Source organism: Phaethon aethereus, assembly GCF_964289735.1.
Source record: "Phaethon aethereus genome assembly, chromosome: 3".
NCBI classification, from domain to species: domain Eukaryota; kingdom Metazoa; phylum Chordata; class Aves; order Phaethontiformes; family Phaethontidae; genus Phaethon; species Phaethon aethereus.
The window spans coordinates 73,693,203-73,717,421 of NC_138576.1; the positions used below are offsets into that span (position 1 = coordinate 73,693,203).

Consider the following 24,219-nt stretch of genomic DNA (forward strand, 5'->3'; position numbering starts at 1 on the left):
CCATTTTCATGATTACATTACATTTTTCATTTAGGGGTATGAAAAATGATTCCTCCTGTTGTTTTCATAACACTGGTACCATAGCATTACATAATTTTGCTTGGGAGGGACGGGAAATATTAAAAAATGACAAAACACAAAAGCTGAGTTATATACCTGTAATTCCTCCACTCCCACTGCTAACATTTACCACCCTACCCTCTGTAATTTCTGCTGAACGCCTCGGCTCTCACTCTCACGGTCAGAAACCTGAATCTTCAAGCTGCAGAGAAAAGGTTATCACTTCAATTCATTCGTGGGCAAATTGCTCAAACTTAGCTGTCAATCAACGGTCCACTCCAGCATCCAAGCCGATTTGTATCTATCATGGGTGTTTACTCGACAGATTCTCACAAGCAAGCTGGAGCAGAGAAAATGTGTTTAATGACAGCATCATGCCAATGACACGTTTACTGCAGATAACATTTGCGTTATGCGTTTACTGCTTGCAGAGCATCTGGCAGACATCAAATGCAAAGGAAGACATATTTCTTTTTCTGAGCACATATTCCAACAAAAATGAGAGCACAAGTCCACAGGAAAGCACCTCACATGGGGAAGCCTGGATGTAACTTTGGCTTTTCTTCCTGTTCCCTTTCTACCTTCTCCATTTCTTTCCATGCTACTCCATTACCTTTCTGTCCCCTGCTTTTTTATCCCTGTTCCTCTCTTACTTTGGAAAAAATATATCTAAAGGAAGAGAAAAGCAGATACAGTCATATCTGACTCCCATAGTTTCAGTGATTTATGAATTTTGAATATGAATAGAGACTGAAATTAATCAGCAGATGGTTGGAAACATGAATATTCATTAATTTGGAACCCTTGTGTTACTCTGCCAGGTATTGTTTAGATGTAAAGAATATACGTGTTGTCTATTCACCGCTTTTGGAAAAGAAAGCTAGCAGTCTCTTTAACTGCCCCATGTCTTACGAAGTGCACATTTTGGACAATAAACTGTGGCACATGCGTGTATCCTTTGAAAAGGGAAAAGAACTAAAACCTGACAAATATCTGTATGAATCCCCAATGCCCTCTGCTTGAAAATCAAACCATCCCAAAATTGCACTTTGATGATAGGCAGGAATAAAATATCTTAGGTATTACAATAAACTAAATATTAATTTAGATTTGCAACTCCACATCCTAAAGAAAATCTAAGGCACTCACAGCAATGAACCAATAAAGAAATGTGAAATTAAGTGTAAGTATTTATTTACATTTAGGCAGACATTAACATCTAGCAGCAATCTATTTTCTATAAGTAATAAGCTGCTGCCACCTTCTGAAAAAAGCTCAGCATGACTATGAATGTCATCTTTCTCACAATGCCAAAGTAACAAGATATGCATTCTGAGCCAAGAAAACTAGGCAACAAAACAAGTTTTGCTGCAGCATAAATACAAAAAAATCTCTGCACTTGGATGTTCTTGCCCAAGAGGCTACGTTGAGGGTGGCCTCAACACTTCCAAGTGCAAATGTAAGCATGTCAACCTTATCCCAACTCAGCAAAACACTTTGACATCAACTAACCATCGACCAGGCGAAAGTGCCACTGAAGCAAACCAACAGGACACTTACCTCTCTTTAGCCATACCCTTCTTTACCTCTTACATGCCCACCTGCTTGAAGAAGAGTCTGCTCTCCTTAGGGACACCTTCCAACCACAGCTTTCCCGTTATAAAGCAACAGAAAGTCAACATTTCTCTCAGTGGTTTCTGCAAGAACGATCTGCCTCTCCAGAGGTGCTGTCACCATCACTGACAACCAGGGGCCACCTTTCTGGTAGAACTGGATACACCAAGGGTGGTGGCATGAGCAACCCTCTGTGTCCCTCCTAACCAACACTGGCTGTGTGCTGACCCAGAACTGGGAGCTTCTGCTCAAACAGAGAAGTTCCAGATCTTTGGAGACTCTGAGGAAGCAATGACCTGGTGCATTTGCTCCCTGTGCCAACTCCAACAGCCGTAACGGTGGTATGGGCTTTGTTTATGATTTGCATTCTGGCAACACAAGTGGTATCAGGGGGTGCAACGGCATAGCAGTAGCAAACCTGTGTCACCGCTGGCAAATCAGTGCTTCACAGTCAGTACCTCTGTTATGAATAGATTGATCACCTCTCCAAAATTTTCCTAAAAAAATAAAATCATTGCATTTCAGCCTGATTTTCAAAGCAAATGAGGATTATATCATCTTACTGTCTAGTTGCTCCATCTTCCTATAACATTTGAAGGCATTGACCAGTTTCAACTAAATTTCATAGGAAATTGGAAGTCTCAAAAATATGATTTCTAGAAATTTAGAGAACCCATAGCGCATGTAGCTAGAGAAAAGCAATCTTCAACAGCTGCACTGCTGACAGGCCAACCTGCTTCAGAAAATCACTGAACTAGAGTCCTGTGATTTGTGGGGGTTGGAGGAGAAACCATAATCCAAACTGTACGCTGCATGTGCATTTCCTCGGCAACACCTAAGGGCCCACGACAGCAGAATATTAAAATAGATTTCTTTTGGAGGCAATTCTGAGTTATGCTGGGGACATGGCCTAAACCAAGCCAAAAACATGAAGGAATAAAAAGAGGTCTTAAAGCCATTCCTAATATACCTTTTTTTCCCCACCTACTCAAAATAGCCTGCCACGGTGATCATTTTTTGATGCGGCTATTAAGACCTTTCCAATAATTCAAAAAATGTGAGTCTATGCTTAAAGATGCTTGCAGGGATGAAAGAAACCGATATGGAAACACAGAGCTACTGCTTCACCTCTTATTACACCCCTCTGTACGCAGTGCAAAGCCCATCACCGTCTCCATATGTTCACTGGCATGTTTATGTTTCTTAATGCTAGTAGGTAGTTCTCGACGTGCCGTTCCAGTGCTTTGAGGCTCCATCCGATGCAAAAATAACGAGGCAGCCGTTTTGAGGGATTCTGATCTTCAGGGCGGTTGTACTGTTATTAATTTGCATCACCGAATCAGCCTTAATTTCATGATAAAATTAAAACAAACGTTGTGACAGACGTAAAACTGATGAGTCTTGATTGGAAGCATTTCTCTCAAACTCGTTTAGCCTTCACTTCAAAAACCTGCACGAGGAGTTCTTCACCACCATCTTGGGCGGCTCAGATCCCACCTGGGGTTTTTTGCTAAAACTGAAGAAGCCGCAGCTTTGCTTGTTACATTTTTGACTAATGGGCTTTTCTTCTTAATTTCCGAGCAGAAGGGCTACACCCGGGATGGACTGTCTTGTTTTGTTTCTTTTCGTGGTGTTCACACACCCGCCAGCAGTTTAGGTGACCGCCGACTCCCGTTATTTGTAGGTGTTACCTCGCTGCATGGAGCCCCTGCCAAAAGCGTGTGCCCGGTGGCTTGCGCAAGCGGCAAACGACGTCTGCAAAACTCTCCCTGACGCGGGTGCCGAGGGGAAGCGTTTAAGGGCCGTTTTCGGAGAAACCCGCTTCTTTACGGCACCGGGAAGAGCCGGCGCGGAGGTGGGGGCGGGGCGAGGGGGCGGGAGCGGGGCCGGCCCCGCCCGGCGGAGCTGTTCAGGGCGGCGGGTGCTGAGCGCCCCCGCGCCTCCTCGCGCAGCCGGGGGGGGCCGGCGCCTCCCCGCGCCGCGCTCGCGGGTGCCGGCGGGGGGAGACGGTCCCGCCGCCGCCGCTCCCGCCTGCGCGCCGCCGCCGCCTGGGGCCATGGCGGCGCTGGTGCTGATGCTGCTGGCGGCGCTGGGCGGGCGGGCCGTGCTGCCGGGCGGGCGGTGCGCGGCGCCGCTGGCCGACCTGCGCTCGCAGATATCGGGAGTGGAGTCGCTGCTGGAGGAGTTTCGCCGGCAGCTGCAGCAGGAGGAGCCGGGACCGCCGGCGGCAGCGGAGGCGGGCGACAGCGGGGAGCGGTGCGGCGGCAGCAGCAGCTTCTCCGCCAGGCCCGACTCCATCATCCGCACCAAGGACTCCATCGCGGCCGGCGCCACCTTCCTGCGGGCTCCCACTGCCGTGGCGGGCTGGCGGCAGTGCCTGGACGCCTGCTGCGCCGAGCCGCGCTGCACGCTGGCCGTGGTGCAGGGGCCCGGCCGGCCGCGGGGGGCGGCGGCGGCGGAGCCGGGCTGCTACCTCTTCAACTGCACGCACCGCGGCCGTCCCGTCTGCCGCTTCGCCCCGCACCACGGCTACAGCACCTACAGCCGCCGGCCCGCCGGCCTCGCCCTGCCGCCGGGTAAGGGCAGCCGCGGGCGCTGGGGCGCGGGGCCCGGCCCAAGATGGCTTCGCGCGGGGAGGGCGGCACTGGCCGGGGCCGCGCCGGCCCCGGGGAGCGGCGGCCCCACGGCGGGAGGGAAATGGCGGCAGCCGCCATTTGCCGCCCCGCGCCCTGGGGCCGCTGGCGAGGAGGGGAAGCTGTCCGAGCGGCTTCCCCGGCTCCGGGAACGGGCGCCCGTGTCGTGAGGCATCGCCTGCGGCAGGGCAGGACGAGGAGCGTCGGGCAGCGCCGTGCCTTTCGCGGGGCACCCCTGAGCCGCGAGAGCCGCCCAGCCATTCCTGAGGGTGCGAGGGCTTTGCGGGGTGTGCCAGTTTGGGAAAACCCGGCCCTCACACCTCTGCCTGTGCAGAAACCTTTATGAGTGACCGTTCCGGGAGGCCAGACGGGGGATGAGCCTGTTCACGGGCCCCGCACCCCCGGGGGGACTAGAACGGTCCCAGCCGCACGGATCGGGTTCCCTGGGGAACTGCGGGTGCTGGGCACCCCAGATAGTGTCAGATGCTGGTGCCAGCTGTGCCGGACGCTGGTAGACTAGTTTGAGAGGAAGCACATACCCTTCTTCTTGGGGGTGCTGTCCAAATGCTTTCACCTAAGCAGGTTTCTTACTTAATTTAGAACTTTTCCTTCTTAAGAACTTGAGAGCTAGACGGAAGAAGAGAAGGATGTCACACAGGTAGTCCAGAAGCAGCATATGGAGACTCCATAGAACCACCTCTGGAATCTGGGCCACATCAAAAGCAGCAATCTGTTCAGCCCTGAAGCGTATTTAAGAACAACATAATCCAGAGCAAGCAGCTGTAGATGAAAACAAGTCTGGTTTTCTAAATTTGGAGTCTGTTTCCTAGCATCTGATCCAAAGAACTTGCTGGCACTCCCCCACCTCCTGCTGTTAAACAGTTGCATCTTAATTCATTTTGTCTTAATTTCATTACCTTCTGTTGGCAATACTTTCCTAAATGTCCTCCTCTTCATCTTCTTCAGCAGTATATCTCAACTTAAGTAAATTAGTCACTGCATGCAACACGAAGAAAACCTAGTGGTGGTGTTAATGACAGCAGTGTGTCTGGATGGTGCCTGCTATTGCTGCTGTCTTGGCAGGGGAGACCTCAGGCATGATCCTCCATCCAGTGCTGCCTTTTTTATGAGAATGCCAGCAGGAATCCCCTGGAGACTAGAGAGAACAGAGTCTCAATTTTTAGAGGAGTTACAATGCCTAAATATCTGCATGAGCAGGTAAACTAGAGAGCTATAGGGAGTAACTTGTGGCAGTAAAGATGACCTTAAGATGCCAGAAAAACTCAAGGTATAATTTTGACATTTTTCAATGGGGGAAGTATTATTTATGTAGCAACTTTTGGGTAATTAGGTTTTATAACCCTGTATGCACTTGCAAGATAGAAGACTAAAGACTAGGTTTTGCATCAAAGTCACAGAGAATTAGGCTTCTTTGAAAAGCTTTGAAAATATATTCAAATGTCCTTCATCATTTTGAACTGCCTTAATTCTATTAAAATCTGTCCCTAATGTAGAGTGCGGTTATGGCATGTCATAAATAATACTATTGTTCAAAGGATACTCTACCTATTAGAACTCTTGAATTTCTTGAATTCCTTGAGTTCTTGAATTCTGGAATTCTTGAATGCCTTGCCTTTTTGGCAGCTTTCATGACTATCAGCACTGGGCTTGCAAGTCATTTGCAATTCTTAATCTGCAAATTGCTTCGCGTCCTGTTGGGTTTATTTGCAAGTCTGCCTGGTGGGTGATGAAACAGAAACAGGGGATTATGACTTCTTAATGCAGTTAAACTGGAGCTGAAGCAGAGTCACAAAGGAGAATGAACTTTCATTCAAACATCTGTCAGCCATGACATAGAGCAGAAGAGATAAAATTTAGATTGATTTTTTTTCTGTCTGATGCTATGTTTCCACTGCATTCTTGAATTACACTGAAAAATTAATCTGGACAACAGCACATTATCACAGATGATGAAGCCACATCTCTTTTCCCTTATGTCACCCCATGGTTGAATTTAGGAAATTTAGAAAAGAGCTTTTAATTTCAAGATTTTCTTTCATGAGGGGATCATGTTTTACCTCTTTGTTTTTTGGGGTTTTTTTTTTTGGAGTGCTGTGTTGTTGCATCTTCTGCTGTTTTCTTTTTGATAATCCCAAACCAGCATTTATCCATAAACATGGTGTCCTCATAATTCCAAAATATTTCTGAGCATTACTATACACATCACCACTTCCCAACAGCAGGCAGGTGTTTGGCCATCTCCAGGAAAGCCATCTCCATGGCTCCATCACATGTAATGGTTACTTGGGAAGACAAACACCATCACTCCAAATGTCCTCCTCCTTCCTTCTTCTTCCCCCAGCTTCCTTCTATATCCCCCAGCTTCTTCCCCCCCAGCATGACATCATATGGTATGGAATATCCCTTTGTTCAACTGGGGTCAACTGTCCCAGCTGTGTCCCCTCCCAGTTGTTTGTGCACCGCCAGCCTACTCGCTGGTGGGGTGGGGTGAGAAGCAGAAAAGGCCTTGCCTCTGTGTAAGCACTGCTCAGCAATAATGAAAACATCCCTGTATTATCAACACTGTTTTCAGCACAAATCCAAAACACAGCCCCGTACTAGCTACTATGAGGAAAAGTACCTCCATCCCAGCTGAAACCAGGACACTGACTTTCCTTCTGTGCTACTCACTAGTGGTGAGCAATGGGAGGATTCATCAGAGACATGCAGGAATCGTCAGTGAAATAACTTTTTGTAACACAGCTTTCATTCCAGCTAGCTGGCAGCTTCATTATTGCCAGGCCAAGTCTGAATAAAGGATGGAGGAAGCAGAATAAATTAAGCCTGTCGTGTCCCGCCACCTAAGAAAAAAGTGTTGCTCATAAATGCAGCCCCTTTTCTAGAAAGCATCTCAGAGTGTTGATCTGGTATATCAGTTTCATATTGCTTATTTGCGTTCAACCTAAATAAAAGTTATAAGTTAAAAGATGCTTTCTGAGATTGATTTTTCTGCTAACCTGTGGCTGATAGTCCTTTACTGCTGTAAGTGACTCCTGGGTAAGCCTCCTTGCTTTTTTTATGCTGACTTCTTAGCAGCATGTGTTCCCCAGATGTGGAGGTGTTTCACTTGCTAAGGATAATGTATTCCATTGCTTAAAACTTTGCTGTGGAAAAAGAGTCTTTAGCTCAATAGGCTGTCTCCTTCCATGCCAGATGTCTCTCTCAGGCCAGTTTTTTCTTTACTAGAGCAAAAGACGAGCTTATTTGCCATTGATTTACCTTTCTGAAGGTGTTCTGGTGACTTACAAGCAAAGACATGGTGCTTCCATCCTTTTGGACCAGAGGCTTGAGTCTGGTCCCTCACTCATCTTTAGCAAAGAGCTGGCATGAATTTTTGTGACGTGCCCCAACGTGGAGTGGTTCCGCCATTGCAACTCTGGCTGCTGGAGTATAAAGTTAGTCCAGGAAGATAATACCCTTGCTGCTTAGGACCCAGGGGAAGTGGGGCTTTTTTCTGCCCCTGCAGGGCATTGATCGAGTCATTTAAACCAGACAGGTGACAGGAAAGCATTTCCCAGGGTAGAAGTGGAAGAATGGGCTGTGCTGTTTCAGACCCAGGTCAGTCTCTTTTTGACAGTGATAGGTTATAACTTATATATACCAAATAGAAGTTGCCCTGGCCCGATAATGATGAAATTTATTGACAATGAGTATTTTTGGTTTTGCACATAAATGCTGCTTTTTAAACATAGTTGATTTTGAGAACGGGATGTATACAAATTAGGCAAAGCTTTCTGTGCCAGCTGGATGAGCAAGAACTGTTTCATACTTTCTATTATTAGACCCCGTTTTCAGTTATTTTTACGTTTTCCTAACTTAAGGTGTTTGCCTCGAATTTTTCTATGCCTTACCCACTTCTGATAAAAACAAGACACAAAAAGTTTGCTGTTTAGTCAGCAATGAAAAATTGTCCCACTGCTCCAATGAGCTCTGTGCCTTCGAGCAAGTTCTTGAAACTGGAGAGGAGCGCCTGCAGGGGAGAATCCCTACACTGATGAGGAAGCGCCTTTTCTTTCCTTGTGCAGCTCGGCCCATGCTGAGTGAAGCTACAGATTTGTGTTTGGCAGATGCTTTTCTGAGCTTCATATCAGTATCCTTTACAGGATATCCTTTGCAGAGGTTGAAGAGCAGGAGGCACCTTGGCACTTCAGGGTGCTGGGAAGATCCCATGCCCGGAATGCAACTTGAGCGGGGAACTGCAGAAAGATACAATCTTGTGGCTAAAGTTGTCAAATACTGACTTGTAGAACTATATTTTATCTCTCTCTCTTCCCTGCACTGCCTGAAGGTTTCAGAGCAAATGACTTAAACCATTTCTCACAGGCCACGTCACTGAATGTGCCATGGGTTTTGTTAGTCTAACCTGAAAAAACCCGGTGTCTGATTGGCAAACATACTTATTACTCACAATTTTAATCAATAAGAATTGTACTTTGAATATAGCAAAATGCTACAGATCCTAAATAGTCTGAAAATCAAACTTTGAATGTCTGAAATTAGGCACTTAAAATCAGTGGTCATTTCTGATGATTTTTAATCATTGTGTGCACTGCTTCACCAGGACGCCAGCTTATGTTAAAAAAGTCTTTCACTCCTCTAATGATGTATATTAAAAAAGCGACTAAAAGTGTATTAAGTTATGCAGAGTGCTATAAAAGGTGTGCAGTAACTATCTGAACAAGTATGTAATTCATATTTAAATCCATCTTCCTTAGTTCAGATTAAAAAACTACACTGATGCTAACAAACCTGTTTGGTATTGGTATATTAGTGAAACATCCATGTACATAGAGAGGTTTCCTATGCAATGTGTTTCTCATGTAGCACTTATTTCCTGAAGACATTGAATATGGAACAGTTAACTAAAATGTAAGTAGATACGCTTTCACTTAAGAAAATGTGCGCTAATGAACATGTGGTGAATCAATAAGTTGCACAGTGGTGAATCAATACCTTGACCAAGAAAAAATATGTTTTATATAAATAATCACTCAATAATAATCAGTTTCCCCTGATAATTAACTGGACTTCTCTTTTTTTTAATTGGAGAAGAAGAAGAATACGATGAGCCTCCACGGTGCAAGGCGGGACAAGATATTGTGCTGCAGTCACCTGTTGACTGGGTGCTTTTGGATGGCCGAGAAAGCTCAGATGACCGTGGAATTGTGCAGTATGAGTGGACATTGCTGCAAGGTGACTCATCGGTTGAAATGAAGGTACACATGCAGTCTCACACGTGGCCAGTCATTTGCAGATTTTCGTGTTCATTATAGCACAGTTTTAAATGTAGAGATAAAAATATTATGTGTATTCAAATGGATATGGTTACCAGGCACCAAAATTAGGACAACTGTACAACTTGAGCATTTATTTCATAGAACCATAGAGCAGCTCAGGTTGGAAGGAATCTCAATAGATCATCTGGTCCAACCTTTTGTGGTCAGGGAGCCTAGATGAGATTATCTAGTGCCCTGTTCAGTCACATTTTGAAAACCTCTGGTGATGGGGACTCTACCATGTCCCTGGGGAGGTTGTTCCAGTGATTATTTCTAGTGTTTTATACAGTTCATCTGTATGCAGAATGGCATGAGACAACCAGTAGCAAAGTAGTAGATGCTAATACTCTATTGTATTTCAGCTCTGCTTTCTTTTGCCACCGTTTGTGCTCACTGCACTTGTTTTTCGGCTTCTGTGTTCCAGGTTAGAGACACCTCAGTAATTCAGTTACTAAAAATAAGAAGGTATTTTCACCAACAGTCTTCTCTCAATGCTTATGGAGAAACTGCAAAGAAATACGTGGTGTAGCCCTTATGAGATATCTTGGGATACTATTTTATTACATCCATACAATTCAAATTGCGATATAGCCTCAAGTCATTCAGAACTGGCTGACTGTAGTCACCCTTCCGAAGATGTGGATCTTGCAGCAGAACTTTCAAAAGCATGCAGCACTGGCTTAACTAAGCCAGCTGCAATTTGGTTTCAACTTAAAATTAACCATTAAGAGAGGACTTCTTCATCCTGCCCCTCTTTGTGAATGCTTTAGGAGCAGCAGAAAAGGAAAGGGAAAATGTCTAAAACCCACAGAGTCTACTTACAGTCTGTTCACAACCCACAGCTTTCAAGGTGCACTGGCAACTCCACCTGGAGCGGGAGGGATATGTAAAGGGGAGAGTGTGTGGACCATAGACCTTACTGTTGCTGAGATGCTGACAATGGACAGGTACTATGATTCTGTGATGACAGGATCAGCAATGGGAACAGTCCAAAACCAAAGAGGTCATGTGTGCCAGTGCCACCATGAGCAGTACCTTACAGTACAGTTGCTGCTTATGTCTGTTCAGCTCAGTAATACCAAAGATAAAATACCAATATCAGCAAAGTTACTCAAGATGTGTAATGATGGAACAAACCAGTTTCACCTAACACAAAGAGCTAGCTAAATGCATTGAAACCTAAAATTGTCATTCATGGAAAAACCCAACGGAACAATTGGTTATTCCTTAGTCTCCTAGAGGGCAGTGTAGGTAATGTGTAGGTAATTGAAGATCAGCATGTCACAGTTAGGAAATATGCTGCTGGATGAACCCTGAGAAGACAGTTGGGTTTCTCTGGTGAATAGTTACTGAAATTTATGCACAAGTAACTTTTAATAAACATACTCATCACAAAAAACACAGCAGAGGTATTCAAAAGAGTTAAGCCAGTGCTTTTGAAAGTTCTACTGCAAGATCCACATCTTTGGAAGGGTGGTACAGTCAGGCAGTTCTGAATGACTTGAGGCTGTACTGCAATTTGAAACTGTCATGTCAAAGACCACTGTGAGTTAGTTTATCTTCATTTATTATTTTATTGGCTTGAAAATTAAAAGGTCAAAAGGCTTTGATAAGGAGTGTGAACAGCATAATACATAGAAAGACTTGAACGGAGCTTTAAGAATACTTGCTAGATATCATCTGGATAAAATGAACATTTTTTTATCAAGAGTCTGACCCTTTGCAGCACTGTTTTCTTTAAATAGCAATTAAATACTCTTTAAATTAATCTGTGATGTACTGTTATATCTAGAGTAAGACAAAAAATGGAAGTTAACTAAAAAATTTAAAATTAATGTGTTTACTTTTACTCAAAGTCACTCCATAAAATAGAAGCGAGTCTTATATCCATTTACACTTGCAAAATTCACATTAATCTTGGTGATCTCTTTATATTTGATAACAGAAAACAAATTTGACACATGTTCATGCTTAAATAAATACTTTTCGATTGTGTTGAAATGGGCAGGGATTTCTCCTACAGATATGTACCCTGATGAATGTCCATGATAATGTAATTTTTAGAGTTGAATTAATAATTGTGATTTTTTTTCATACAATCTTCTGTTGCTGTCTTCAGTGCTTTACATGCTATCCTGAAGTTATGGGATTTCATGTCATTTATTCTTAGAAAACAATAAATGAATCTACAAGGGAGAATGTGACTGTGTTTAAATAAGATAAAAGGCAGCTGATACATTGCACTTGTGCACCAAAGAATAAATAGAAGGCAGGGGAGGGGGCAGGACTACCGTAATGAAATCTTACCCTATAGTAGAAGGAAGCCAGTGGAAAATTTTTTTTCTATGGTGACTGATTATTGCTTCTTAGATAATTTGCTTCTCAGATTGCTACCCACATGCTGTAGCTGTGCAGCTCCGCGACACTTAGGGGCAATCACGGGTTGTTTTTTTTAAAAATGTTGATCATCTGGACATTTACTGTCTGGTTTGAGCCACAGAGGTCGCCAGGAGGAGTGGCGGCATATTCAGAAGTCTCTGGCTCTGCACTGAGAAGAGAGTTGAACTCCACGGCTCATGAGTTTTAAATATGGTATTTGTTCTCCCAGCAGTCATGGTGAACAGCAGCAGGTGTTTTTTAGAGCATATTTATTTCTGCAATACACTAAAGAATAAAATTCTAAGGGCTCATGTACTTCATCAGGAGGTAATCAACAGCATGATCAGATAACTAAGTGCATTTATGTAAGTAGAAAAGGAAAGAAATTTCAGCTAGGAAATTCACTTAGCAGAAGAGAAAAATGCATTTATCAATACACTCTGCTATAAAACTACATCTGGCTATCACCATATTTATCAAAAATTCCAGTTCTCTTTTAGGTATGAAAAGCAACTTTAAATAAGCTAACGAAAGATCTTTTTGTAATTTTTGTTTTAATATTGAAGATAATGACAGAGGATTTTAATGTACCTTTCAATTACTTATAAAAATAGCCCTGTGTGCTTCATTTGTAAAAATGCACTACATGTCCAATAAACCTGCAGCGCTTTTTTGTAGTTACTGAAGTGATGTTACTGAGTTCTCAGGCCGCTGGAGTTATTTGTGACTGGTAATTGTCACAAGGTTAAAAAAATTTTAACATTTACAAGTATCACACTCATTTTATACAAACTGACTTCTAAATGACTATTGTACTAGTAACGCCAGCTTGGTACCTGTTTTAAATTATCATAAAATAAGTTATTTTATTAACTTCTTAATGATGGAATCCACTTTAAGTTGTTTCTGTATTTTTATCCCATGATATTCTGAAACCTAATGTTTAGGTCACTCACTATAGATGAACTTATTGCTGGTTCAGAGCAAGGCATGGAAATTCAATGTGGGGCATGGAAAACTTCAGTCCAGCAATTTGTATAAGTTGTAAGTGACTACATCAAACCATACTGGACAAAGGTGGGCAGTCTTATCAATAAAGCAATGCTATCAGTCACCTTATCACAAATCAATATATAGCAAAAGGAACTTCTGTGGATACATGTATATTGTCTACAGACTAACTCGATAGAGAACAAAATACTCTAATATTTTACCACCTACCCTCTAAAATTACATTTCTAATTACTGAAAAATTGAGTTAAATGTATGTTTCCATTTATTCCTCAGTGCTAAGATCCATAGCTCCAGGTAACTGAGTGTACCATGAAAAACAGTACATAAATGGTAAGTGTGTTTGTTTTTACAAATGGATGCAAAAAAAAGATCAAAACATTACATGTTGATGGTACACATGCTTGAGTGGACCGGCTAGACTTAAGAGAAGTATTTAATCTACGTGAAAAGCATTGTACAGAAATGAGCTCCCTATTCCTAGAAGTTTATGGACAGATCCTTTATACCAATGTTTTTTTCTCTGTGTTTCTTTAATCAGGTACCACAGCCAGGAACACTGAAACTATCTCACATCCAGGAAGGCGGGTATATTTTCCAGCTAACTGTGACAGACACTGCAGGTCAGCGGAGCTCTGACAATGTCTCTGTGAGCATTCTGCCCATGGTTCATTCTGCAGTAGGTGAGAAAATGACTGGAGCCGTTGCCTGTGTGACACCCAGGGTGTGGTATTCAGAGCAAGGGTCTTGATGGAGGCGGAAATCTTACTCTCCATTTCTAGTGTTTTATTTTGCCCTTATTCATTACATAATGACATCTCTTGCAGTTTTGAATTGCTGTTTCAAAGTGAGGAAGCAAGCAAGCGTCACTTGTTTGTTACAGCAATAGTTTCAAGCATTCAGAGGTTCATCCTTAAATTGCTAATAAGCGTGCGGGGTTGGAAAAATGAAATACTGCCATATGTATCAGGCACATCCTAACAGTTCATTGTATAGTCAGATGGCGTATGGAATGTGACAAGGCTCATGCTATAGGGAAGACCCAGTTAAAAGCAGTTAATAGTAGGTGTGATGCACAGTCTAATAATAATATTGTCCTGCATTTGTAGTCTAAAAGATGGGATGGTTTCTTGTTTTCAGGCATTTAAATTTTTCTGTGTAATGGTTGTTATTGAAGCATTATGTTACCGTGGAAACTGAAACTGGAATTGACCCATCATCATTTTAAAACTCTGACCTCGAGAAACATGTAAAAAGCATAAAAGGTAGAAAGTAAGTTAGATTTCAGTGGCTGTCAGTTCTGCACTTTCTAATGTAGTATCTTCTAATTACATTGTAATTAGCAAGCTGCTAGTGTAGATCTGCTGCTCTGGCACAAAGTAAAGGTTAAATAGTATTGTCACTATGTTTACCTGAATCAGTGAAAACTTTACACCAGTGCAGTATCTCTACATGAGAGGGTAGTCCCAGTGGCAATAAATTGGTATTACAAAAAAACAGTTGTGTATCTGTTTAGTGACACCTGTATTCCAGTAATGGATAATGGAGTTGTATTCCTAAATGTTTAATTGAGCTAAAGCAGCCAGAGAGGTTTGCTGATTTATTTATTTGCTGCCATCTTATACCAAGATACTGTGGTATCTTTCGGGTGGAGCACACAGGGGATGTGCTGCCTTTTTTCTTTTTCTGATTCCCCAAGTCCATTTGCAATTCAAGTGCTACTGCTACAGTTAAACCAGTCTGCGATGCCTTAATGCACACAAGACTGGTGCTATTATTAGTACTGAAATTTAGGAGATGCATGTTCGAAGTATGATTTTAGGGGTTTTAAACAGGTGCCTGTGTTCCTGCCATACTTTCCTTAGCATTGCTCAGCCTTTTGGTACATAGCAGGGTAACAATCAAAGGCTGTGGCTTGCTTATGCAAATCAATTTGCTGTCACAGCATTAACCAGACACTGAATTTGATAATGCTTTACAAAGCAATGAATTACACCACTGTTGGAATGACAAAAGCATGTATGTAAACACTTGATAATTACAATATCAGAATGGATTTCAGGAAAATTTTGAGTATGCAAAATGAAACATCCAGGGACACTCTCCATTTCCAGAGCAATCTAAATATTAAAGCAGGCAGCAATCAGTTCTTTCAGGTGAAGGTCACTTGTAAGACTTTGTACTAACTCGTATTCTGGCATGTGCTGTATTGGAGTCAATGGCTCGCTCATGGGAACAAATTACTTCAGCATTCTCTCAGTATTTTAATAAGGTTGCAGAAAACATGTAATAAAAGATTCCGTATAGTCCGTATGTGTGCATGTAAAATCACGTATTGTCAGAAATACAGAATGTGTATGTAGTAGGAATTATATGTTGGAGAAATGCAGTTACAACCATAGAGATGTCATTTATTTATTTTCAGGACCCTTTTGGGTCTTGTAAGCCTGGGAAGATCTCCTTTCAGCTTAGGCGAGCAGAATTTAAAGTGCTGTAGAGGTGCTGCAAAAGGTGTAAGGTGCTACAGCCTCCAGGTTAAGTGTTCCTGTAGTAAAGAGATTGCCAGAGTACTGATGAGGCTGCAAGGAATGGCTATGAGCTATATTAGGTTCTGTGTCAATATAGCATCATATAGCTGAGCCTGGCCTTTCTTCACCTTTCTGCCTTGTTCGTGGTTCCTCTTGACATAGTGTGGTTTTGCTTTTTCCTTGCTACTGCGGATTTTAGTCATTTACTGCTCGGATTTTGGTAATTTGAGAATTTTTTCTCAACAGCCTGTGCCGGGGTTTGCTCTCGCTACCAGTTTATCTGTGATGACGGCTGCTGCATTGACATCACATTTGCTTGCGATGGCGTGAGACAGTGCCCTGATGGATCGGATGAAACTTTCTGCCAAAACTGTAAGTGTGCCAGGCCTCAGTGTAGATTGTGAAAGTAACTGCAGCCTGAAGGACCAAGGGCAATGTGGCCTCTCTTCCCGTGAGCAAGCAGCTTGCGCCCACCATAGGGGCTTTCACTGGAAAAAGTACTTGGGAAGGTTTCATGTCCACATACAGCAGATGCTCAGAAATTAACTCCCTTTTCTTTCAAAGCATGTCAAAACTGTCCAAGGTCCCCAAATGAGAGATTTTCTGTTCTCAACATTTAAACATCAGTTCTTTACTTGCATGATGATTCTGGAAACAAAGACCTTGGTCTTGATCTGAAAGGGTGTCTCAGACATATGCTTCTAAGTGCAGTTACACACCTTGCAAGAATCTGAAACACTGGAAGGAAATGTGAGCACATAGGGGAACCAGTTGATTCACCATCGCTTTGTTCACTATTAGTCATACTCAATATGTGCCCACACTCACCCAAGTGAACAAAAATCATCAGTGGGAGAACCAGGCTTTCACTGATATTTCAGTTGCTGGATTGCACTTTAGGGTTCATGTGTATACTCTTGCTTAAGTTGACAGCAGGCAATTGTTAACTTGCTGTGTATCTGGAACTCACATTTCATCATGTGTCTGAACCTGATGAACTTGTTTAGCCTGCCTCAAGGCCCATATTGCAGGGTCTTCCATCAGAACACTCCCATTCCCTTCAATTCTATATAAAAATAATGATTTTTTTTTTCTGTTAACATAGTCAGCCCGGGCCGGAAGACAGTGACTCATGCGGCTCTTGGCACTACCCAGCAAAGGACTCCAGGTCTGACAGAAAACACAGATGAAAACTTCTCTGCAGAAAACACCCTGAAAGCCACTGCCAGAAATCAACCGCTTCTTTCAGTGGATGCAGACATGTCTAATCAATCGCTTTCTCAGGGACCAAAGAAAAAAATCGGTGAATTTGTGCCAGGTAAGAATTAAAATGAACCAGCTTCAATAAAACTTTCTCTCTCAATGTCTTGCACCTGAAATTAATGAAGTTGTCCTTTGGTGCCTGGCTAAGAGTAAAAATTTGCAAATGTACAGAGTGCAAAAGAAGCTTGTAATAAGTAAGTTACAACTAGGTATTGCTTTATAAAGTCAAGTCTGGTTCTTAACGGGTGCAAAAAAAATGTTAAAATGTAGAAATGCTAGGGAAAGAATACAGTCTTAAGGAACAAAACATGCAGTGAGCTAACTACAAATTCTGCCACAGGTTCAGCTGTGTAAGCTGATGTATAAAGCTCTTTAAATATGTAGAGCGGTACCTTCGGTAGAACATAAAGTACGGTTCAACGTGGGTGAGGGTAATTGCATCTCTCCTAGTGCTAATCAATGACTTTTCCTTCCCCGCCCCCAAGTAGTATCTTGATTATTATGGCCACTTTTTTTCTGAAGTATGTCTCCAGGGCAGGAGAAATCCTTTATCACTGTAGAGAAGGCTCAGTCTTTGGTAACAAACAACCCCAGGTCCCCAGCAGTATTCTCTGTAGTGGCTGCAAGCCTGTTGTGAGTCAGTGTGTAGTCATGTTGTTGTCCCAAAAGTGGGATCGTATACCTGGTGTGCAACATGCCAATATACACACAGAGTAGAGGTATTTTATTTATAGCATATTTGCGCAGATATGGGTGCAAGGGGGTATTCCACAAAACTAGCACACCACACAGGAATTACTACATATTTACCCTGTTACATGTTTAGCGAAAACAACGGTGAACAATTTTTGATTCTGTTAACTCCTACCGACCTGCACTCTAGAATCTTCCATTTGCCTGAGATACCAATGTGACAAGCAGAGTCACCAACCCTTGCCTTGGTGGAAATCCAGAAGCTGCAATAAAACATGTGTGTCTTTTATGGTTCTTGATGGTGAATTAACATGATCTGAAATGGCAATTGAATGAAAGCAAAACTGCGTGCACAGAGCCTAAAATGAGTGCGAGATCTCCCACTTTTATTTCTTCAGAGTTCAGAATGATTCTTGCTGCCCAAGGTGCAGCTAATTATAAACAGCTTTATTTTCTTGTTACAACAGAGCAGTGCTCAATGCCCTCTGCTGCTGACTCTAGTAAAGGGCACTTCCCTGTCTGGCACTTTCATGTTTCTTCAGATGCTTGTACTTCATCTGTGGAGACCGCAAAGGGAGTGAAAACAATGTTCTTTGAGAATTTGACTGCCTCGGTGAATGTGTAGGAGCTGATAGCAAAATCCCCTCTCAAATGTTTCCCGCTTTTCTGGCCTTGGTGCTCCTTATTGGAATATCTTAAAATTATGAAGTCTGCCCCAAACCCTTCTCGCTCGAATAGTCCTGAGTAACACCTGATATGGGGCCACCCAAACTAAACGTCAGATTGCCAAAGGGCATTGCAGGTTCCAATGGAAAGTCAGCTGCTACGTAGGTCTCAAAAACCATTTGGCTTGTGAATCCAGAAGTAAAACCAGAATTGAGGTCACCAACTTTGGCAACCTATAATCGGAGGTTATAATTGGAAGTGCATTTAGAAGCGTGGCACTTTTTCATAGTCATTTTCTGTGTTTACTCGTTGCACAGTGACTTACTTGCACTGGTTTTGCTCTCAAGGTAGCCTTTTGCACAGCAGTAGACAATAAAAAGAAATTATTGTAAAACTAAAAAAATGTGATGGGGCTTCAGTGATTAGTGTACTACCAGAAGCTGTTGTAATCTTTTTAACTTTAAACAGGCAAGATTTCCAGCTGAGTATGTCTGGTTTTAATTCTTGTGGTTTTAATATTGCTCTTTTAACAAGGCTTAGTCAGAATTTAATTTATTTCAGTTAAATGATCCTTAAGGATTCCCTTGTAGAATAGGACGACTGAGTCCTTACTGACCCAGGAGCCCAATACTTTTAACCAAAAAAGCAGCAAACAGCTCAGCGAGTTTTTAAATCACCTACAGATTGGTTCCAAAGAGGATGCATGTGGTGGGACATGAAGAGGTGCTAGCTACCTGTGTCCAAAGGGCAACTGCCAAAATCTGCTCTGAGTTGCTGTCTTCTCATACAAACACTTAAACTCCGTAGGAGTCACATGCTGTATATTAATGATTCCCAGAGGTCCTGAGAGATTCAAGTTCTGCCCCACTGGCAAGCAACCACAGTCTCTATGGGGTTGAGGAGACAGGCAGCTAACCTATTCCTAAGAATCCACCCAGATCCATTAATTAGATTTCGCTCCATCACTGCCATCTCAAGGAGGTTACAGACCAAATCTGATAATTAGGTGCTACAAAAATGAGAGACGCAGAAACACTGGAGCAGCTCCATGAAGCCTGTCTGGAAAAGTGTTCAGGAGGGCAATAATTGCTAGGCGCCTCGGAAGTTCAGCAATTCCACTGGCAGAAATCCTGTTCTGTGACGGACTGTCTCCTGAGACAGTGCCGAACCTGCTGCTGGTGCCAAGGTAGAACCTGTGCCTCCGAGTCACACTGTAAAGGTCTTTGTTGGATCAAGACAGTAATGTTGCTTGTTGGCCTAGAGTTGACTTTGCAAGCATCCAGGCTCCTGATATATTATTATAAATTCAAAAATAAGCTGTAATGGTTTTAATGTCAACATGGTGAAAAGCTGTCTATTTAAGAGGCAGCACAGGTTCCAGCTTTTCACTTGAGAGCACTCCATTCAGGGCTACATTTGTCTTATTTCTTAGTTGTCATTTGCAGATTGTCATGGAAATACAAGCCAGGAAGGAAAGTGTGATGCTCTTAGATCCAGTGACTGCAAGGCAGAGGAGGAGAAGGTGTTAATATAAAGGGTAATTTACATACTGGAGGCAGTATATGGCACATTCTAGGTGGCTGCTAGACATGATGCTCGATACAGGAGTTTTCAGCTGACTTTTAAAGAACAGAAGTTTTTCCCAAGAAGTTGCAGGACTGGGGAGTTGCTTTGGTTTTTTTTTTACATTTGTTTTTATTACAGTGGTGGTTACAGTACCAATAAAGACAGGTTCCTTCTGCTACTCACTTCTCCATAAGCAGCTTTCATCTTTGAGACTCCAATAAAGATTGTCCAATAATGGGACCTCCTCATCAGGGACCACCATAATTATCTCTTCTCCATTTTAAAAGCAGTTGGGCTAAGCTGTAATGTTAGTTAGGCTGTGGGATAGTTCACACAGAATCACACAGAATCACTAGGTTGGAAAGGACCTTTAAGATCATCAAGTCCAACCATTAATCCAGAACCACCATGTCCCCTAAACCATGTCCTGAAGCGCCACATCCACACGTTTTTTGAACACTTCCAGGGATGGCGACTCCACCACCTCCCTGGGCAGCCTGTTCCAATGCCTGACCACCCTCTCAGTGAAGAAATTTTTCCTAATATCCAATCTAAACCTCCCCTGGCGCAACTTGAGGCCATTTCCTCTTGTCCTATCACTAGTTACTTGGGAGAAGAGACCAACACCCTCATCGCCACAACCCCCTTTCAGGTAGTTGTAGAGAGTTGTTCCTCACAGCAGGAATATTAGCTTTCTGCCTATAAGGGTAATACAAGGGGAAAATTGTCCCAGAATCCATTTTCTCCTAATAGTTTCTCTGTTCCAAATTTCCCTTAACCTACTTTCTGTACTCCAGCAGCCCCGCCATGTTTGGCTCTGACTTGATACAAGCTTTTTACGGATTTATACTTAAGTATGAAAATGTGAAAATATGCAAGTCCAAGGTAAGGACTGCTTAAAATTTCTACCTGACTTAGCAGGGGATCTATTCACAGTAAAGAGAGAAAACCAAACCAACCCAGAAGTCATTCACTGTTGGCAATGGGTGAATCTTGTTCTGCTCTCCTGCCTTTCCAGTGGGATTCCTGTACAGCAGGGTGACTCCAGGGGAACACCAAGTCCAGCTGAGAGAACCTCCTCAGACACTCAGGGCATGGAGTCTTCTGCCACAGACTCATGGTTTACTTTTGCCCAAGCTGGAAGGCCAGACATTTTCTTCCATAGTTGGAAGCAGATGCAGGAAGAGGCTTTTGATATCAATAAAGGAGTCCTTTCCCTTTGCAGATATATGTCCATAGTAATGCAAATTGCATCTTCTCCAAAGGTCAGCGCAGCATTTCTGCATGGTTGCCACCAAAGTGCCCTGGCGTCCTTTTCCAGGGAAGCTTTCAAGCCCAGCTGCATATTCTGGCACTGCTGCACTTGTAAATGAATATAGCAAACATACAGTAGCAGCAAAGCACGCTGGAGTGAGCAATGGTCTGGTTTCTAAGCAGCAATAGCCAGTCTAGCAAACACAGTCATGCAGAGGGATTGAATTCACAAGCAGCCTTACGATTTGCATTCCCCAGCATAGCCAACTCAGTGTATGAACCACCATAACAGCTTTGCATTCCCCTGGCACGGGGTCTCTTCCTTTCCCCAGGCTGCCTGCGCCAGCTGTTGTGCAGTACTCTTCAGGGCTGGGATTACAACGTTTGACTGAGTGCCCAAGCCTTAGTCATGTTTTTGCTGCGGAGGCATCACCAGCAGTAGCCATAACCTAGATCGCTAATTTAGGGTAACTGGAAGGGGCTATAAATTGCAATTTCCTAGCCATGGGCTAGAAAATAAAGAGAAAGTGAACACAAAATGAAACCCACATAACATGCTTTATGTAAGGCTCCTAAACCTGTTTGGGGAAATCTCTTTCTTTTCTAGTTGATAACAGATTAAGATGTTGAGTAGTAATGACTCTGACAGCCTCTCCAGTCCTATAAGAACAGCCACAAGTCTTAACCCTACAAGCTTTATTGAAAGGATTTTGTTATTCTTCTACCCTTCCAAAATTTTCCCACTAAACTTCTCTCCAGATATATTTGCCAAATGTCTTTACAAGTGGTTGACTTAAATATTCCCTTTACTCAAATGGCAGGGAAACAAATTTATAAAACAGGCATTCAGATCTAGCCTTGTGGCTAGCAGCTCTAAGAAGGGCCTATGTTGTCTGGGTATTTCCAAAATAAAGACAAATATTAATTTAATTTCACTTAGGGAAGACAGAAGCAGGAAACAGCTGCTGGTTTTGGTCTCAATTACACAGCTCTGCTACCATACAGCTTCCTTAAAGCCAGTGCAGTTTACACTTAGGACTTCCTTAAGTCCCCTTTACATGCCAGAACAACTTAAAGAGCCCAAATGAGAAGGAGGGCTGTGGCTTGTTTCTAAGGCATTTCCTAGCACGTGATGTTAGTCTTTGTGCACCCCTAGCCGTAATGGCAGGACAAGAAAGCCAGAGCCTGGAAGGCTGTGTTGTGCCTTAGAGTGGAGACATTAGCACTAACCTCATGCTAGTATCGATGCAACAATTTAAGCTTTAATTAATGGTCGTGTGTATTTGCTGCTGCCACTGACAGGGATGCATTCTGCAGCGTTTCAGAGCTGGTGGTGGTGGGTAGGAGTTACGCATGGTGTGTGTTCCAAGCTAATTGACTTAAACACTTCCTTAACGCCCACCACTATATGTAATTCCAATTACAACGTTTCACATTCATATTTGACAGATCTTGTAGCATAGTATGTTTCCACTGGCATTGTCACATTTCTGAAGGCTGCCAGCAAATGCAGCACAGCACAGTCAAAGTGCCCTTCAATATTTATCAGTAAAAAAGAAATATAGTCATTACATTTAAAAACATTGGCGTATTTCTGATTTCTAAGCAGCAATAGCCAGTCTAGCAAACACAGTCATGCAGAGGGATTGAATTCACAAGCAGCCTTACGATTTGCATTCCCCAGCATAGCCAACTCAGTGTATGAACCACCATAACAGCTTAGCGAGGGTGTGTTGGTGGATTAAGCTGTCACTCTTGCACGAAGCATCCCTATAGTTATTTGTGTAGGACTTCAATGGGAGGGCAGGAGGAGGGAATCCCAGCTGACTTACTTCCTGCTCCTGTGAAGCAAAACTGCAGCTGCCTGCACTCCCAAGATGAACACTTCTTGGCAGCAAACTATGCGTTGTCTCTTCTTGTGTAGTTACAGTGCTCTGCTATATCTTTGGTCGATACCCCATTATGCAAGTTTGTAAAAGAATTTATATCCATCTTTTTTCCAGTGGAAAATGACCCACATGTGTTTAGTTGAGATGCATTGTGGTTCACAATGCAAAATTGAATTTATATTTTAGCTTTAGTTTTCACACTATTCCAAAAATTGTACAATAGGAGTCAGAAGTTCTTAAACTGCTTTTTTATTTCCCCCCTAAATTTAAGTCCTGTCACATTATTTAATTCTAGCGTTCTGTGGATAAGACTTCCTGAGTCACTGAACAGCAATATTTATTTATCTTGCTCGACTTTGTGCAGATAACAGTTCCTCAGGGAAAAAAGCGGATGATAAAAATGGGAATGGCATAATTGTGCCAAAGAGGGATCAGCTTGGAGGTGGTCGTCCAGTCCCAGAAACAGGTAAGACTGACCATGTGAATTCATTTTAAATTATGTTAGTTTTTCAGTCAGGTACTATAGATCCAGATACTATAGTAACGAATTGAGTAATATACTTCCATATTCTGAACTGTCCCTAACTTGTATGATCATACAATTTAGTTTCTCAGCATGAGTTGCTCCAAATATTAGCACTTAAGTGATACACTAGCTGTATTTTTAAAGAAAAAAAATCAGGTTTTCTCTACTGATTTCTCACTGTATTAAAAAAAGTGTAATTTCTCTTAACCTCATTGTAGGTGCTGTCTTACCCTTAGCCTTAGGCTTGGCCATCACTGCTTTACTGCTGCTTATGGTTGCTTGCAGACTGCGTTTAGTGAGACAAAAGCTTAAAAAAGCTCGACCTATTACATCCGAAGAGTCCGATTACCTCATCAATGGGATGTATCTCTAAAAATTGGATTTAGGTCAGTTGTTTTCTCCCCTTTCTCCTGTGTCCATGAACCTCTGCCTCTATAAAGGGACCAAAACCTTTAGTTTCAAGTGTAGAAGCCGCCGACGAGATGAGGAACGTGTTCTTTCCCTTCGGTGATAAAATAAAGAAGTGGGTAAATGCCCATGCTCAGAAAATAAGAAGCATTCAGGCTCCAAAGAGTAGCTCCAGCTGGCTCTTGTGCAGAAGACATTGCAAGGTGGGGGCACCCCAAACTGAATGCAGGGTGCCCTTACCCTCCCCGCAGCAGTCGGGGTCCTGGCCGCAGCAGAGCTTGCCCCAGGGCCAGGGCACCAGAGCAGCCAAAGCCCAGCAGCTCCGGCCACGCTGGTGGAGATGTAGAGGGAAGCCTGTGCCACCCTGCTCTTCTGCATGCTGCCACCACTGTG

The 24,219-nt window shown here is 43.0% G+C and overlaps 1 protein-coding gene across 1 annotated transcript; it reads left to right on the forward strand.

The window, feature by feature from the left end:
* Positions 1-3,730: 3,730 nt before the first annotated feature.
* LRP11 (LDL receptor related protein 11) lies at positions 3,731-23,791 on the forward strand (the record flags this gene model as incomplete). Its single annotated transcript, XM_081998463.1, has 7 exons — positions 3,731-4,250; positions 9,417-9,583; positions 13,575-13,716; positions 15,808-15,933; positions 16,667-16,879; positions 23,257-23,358; positions 23,637-23,791. 7 exons carry the CDS (start codon positions 3,731-3,733, stop codon positions 23,789-23,791), a joined length of 1,425 nt encoding a protein of 474 aa, XP_081854589.1.
* Between the last annotated feature and the right edge of the window lie 428 nt (positions 23,792-24,219).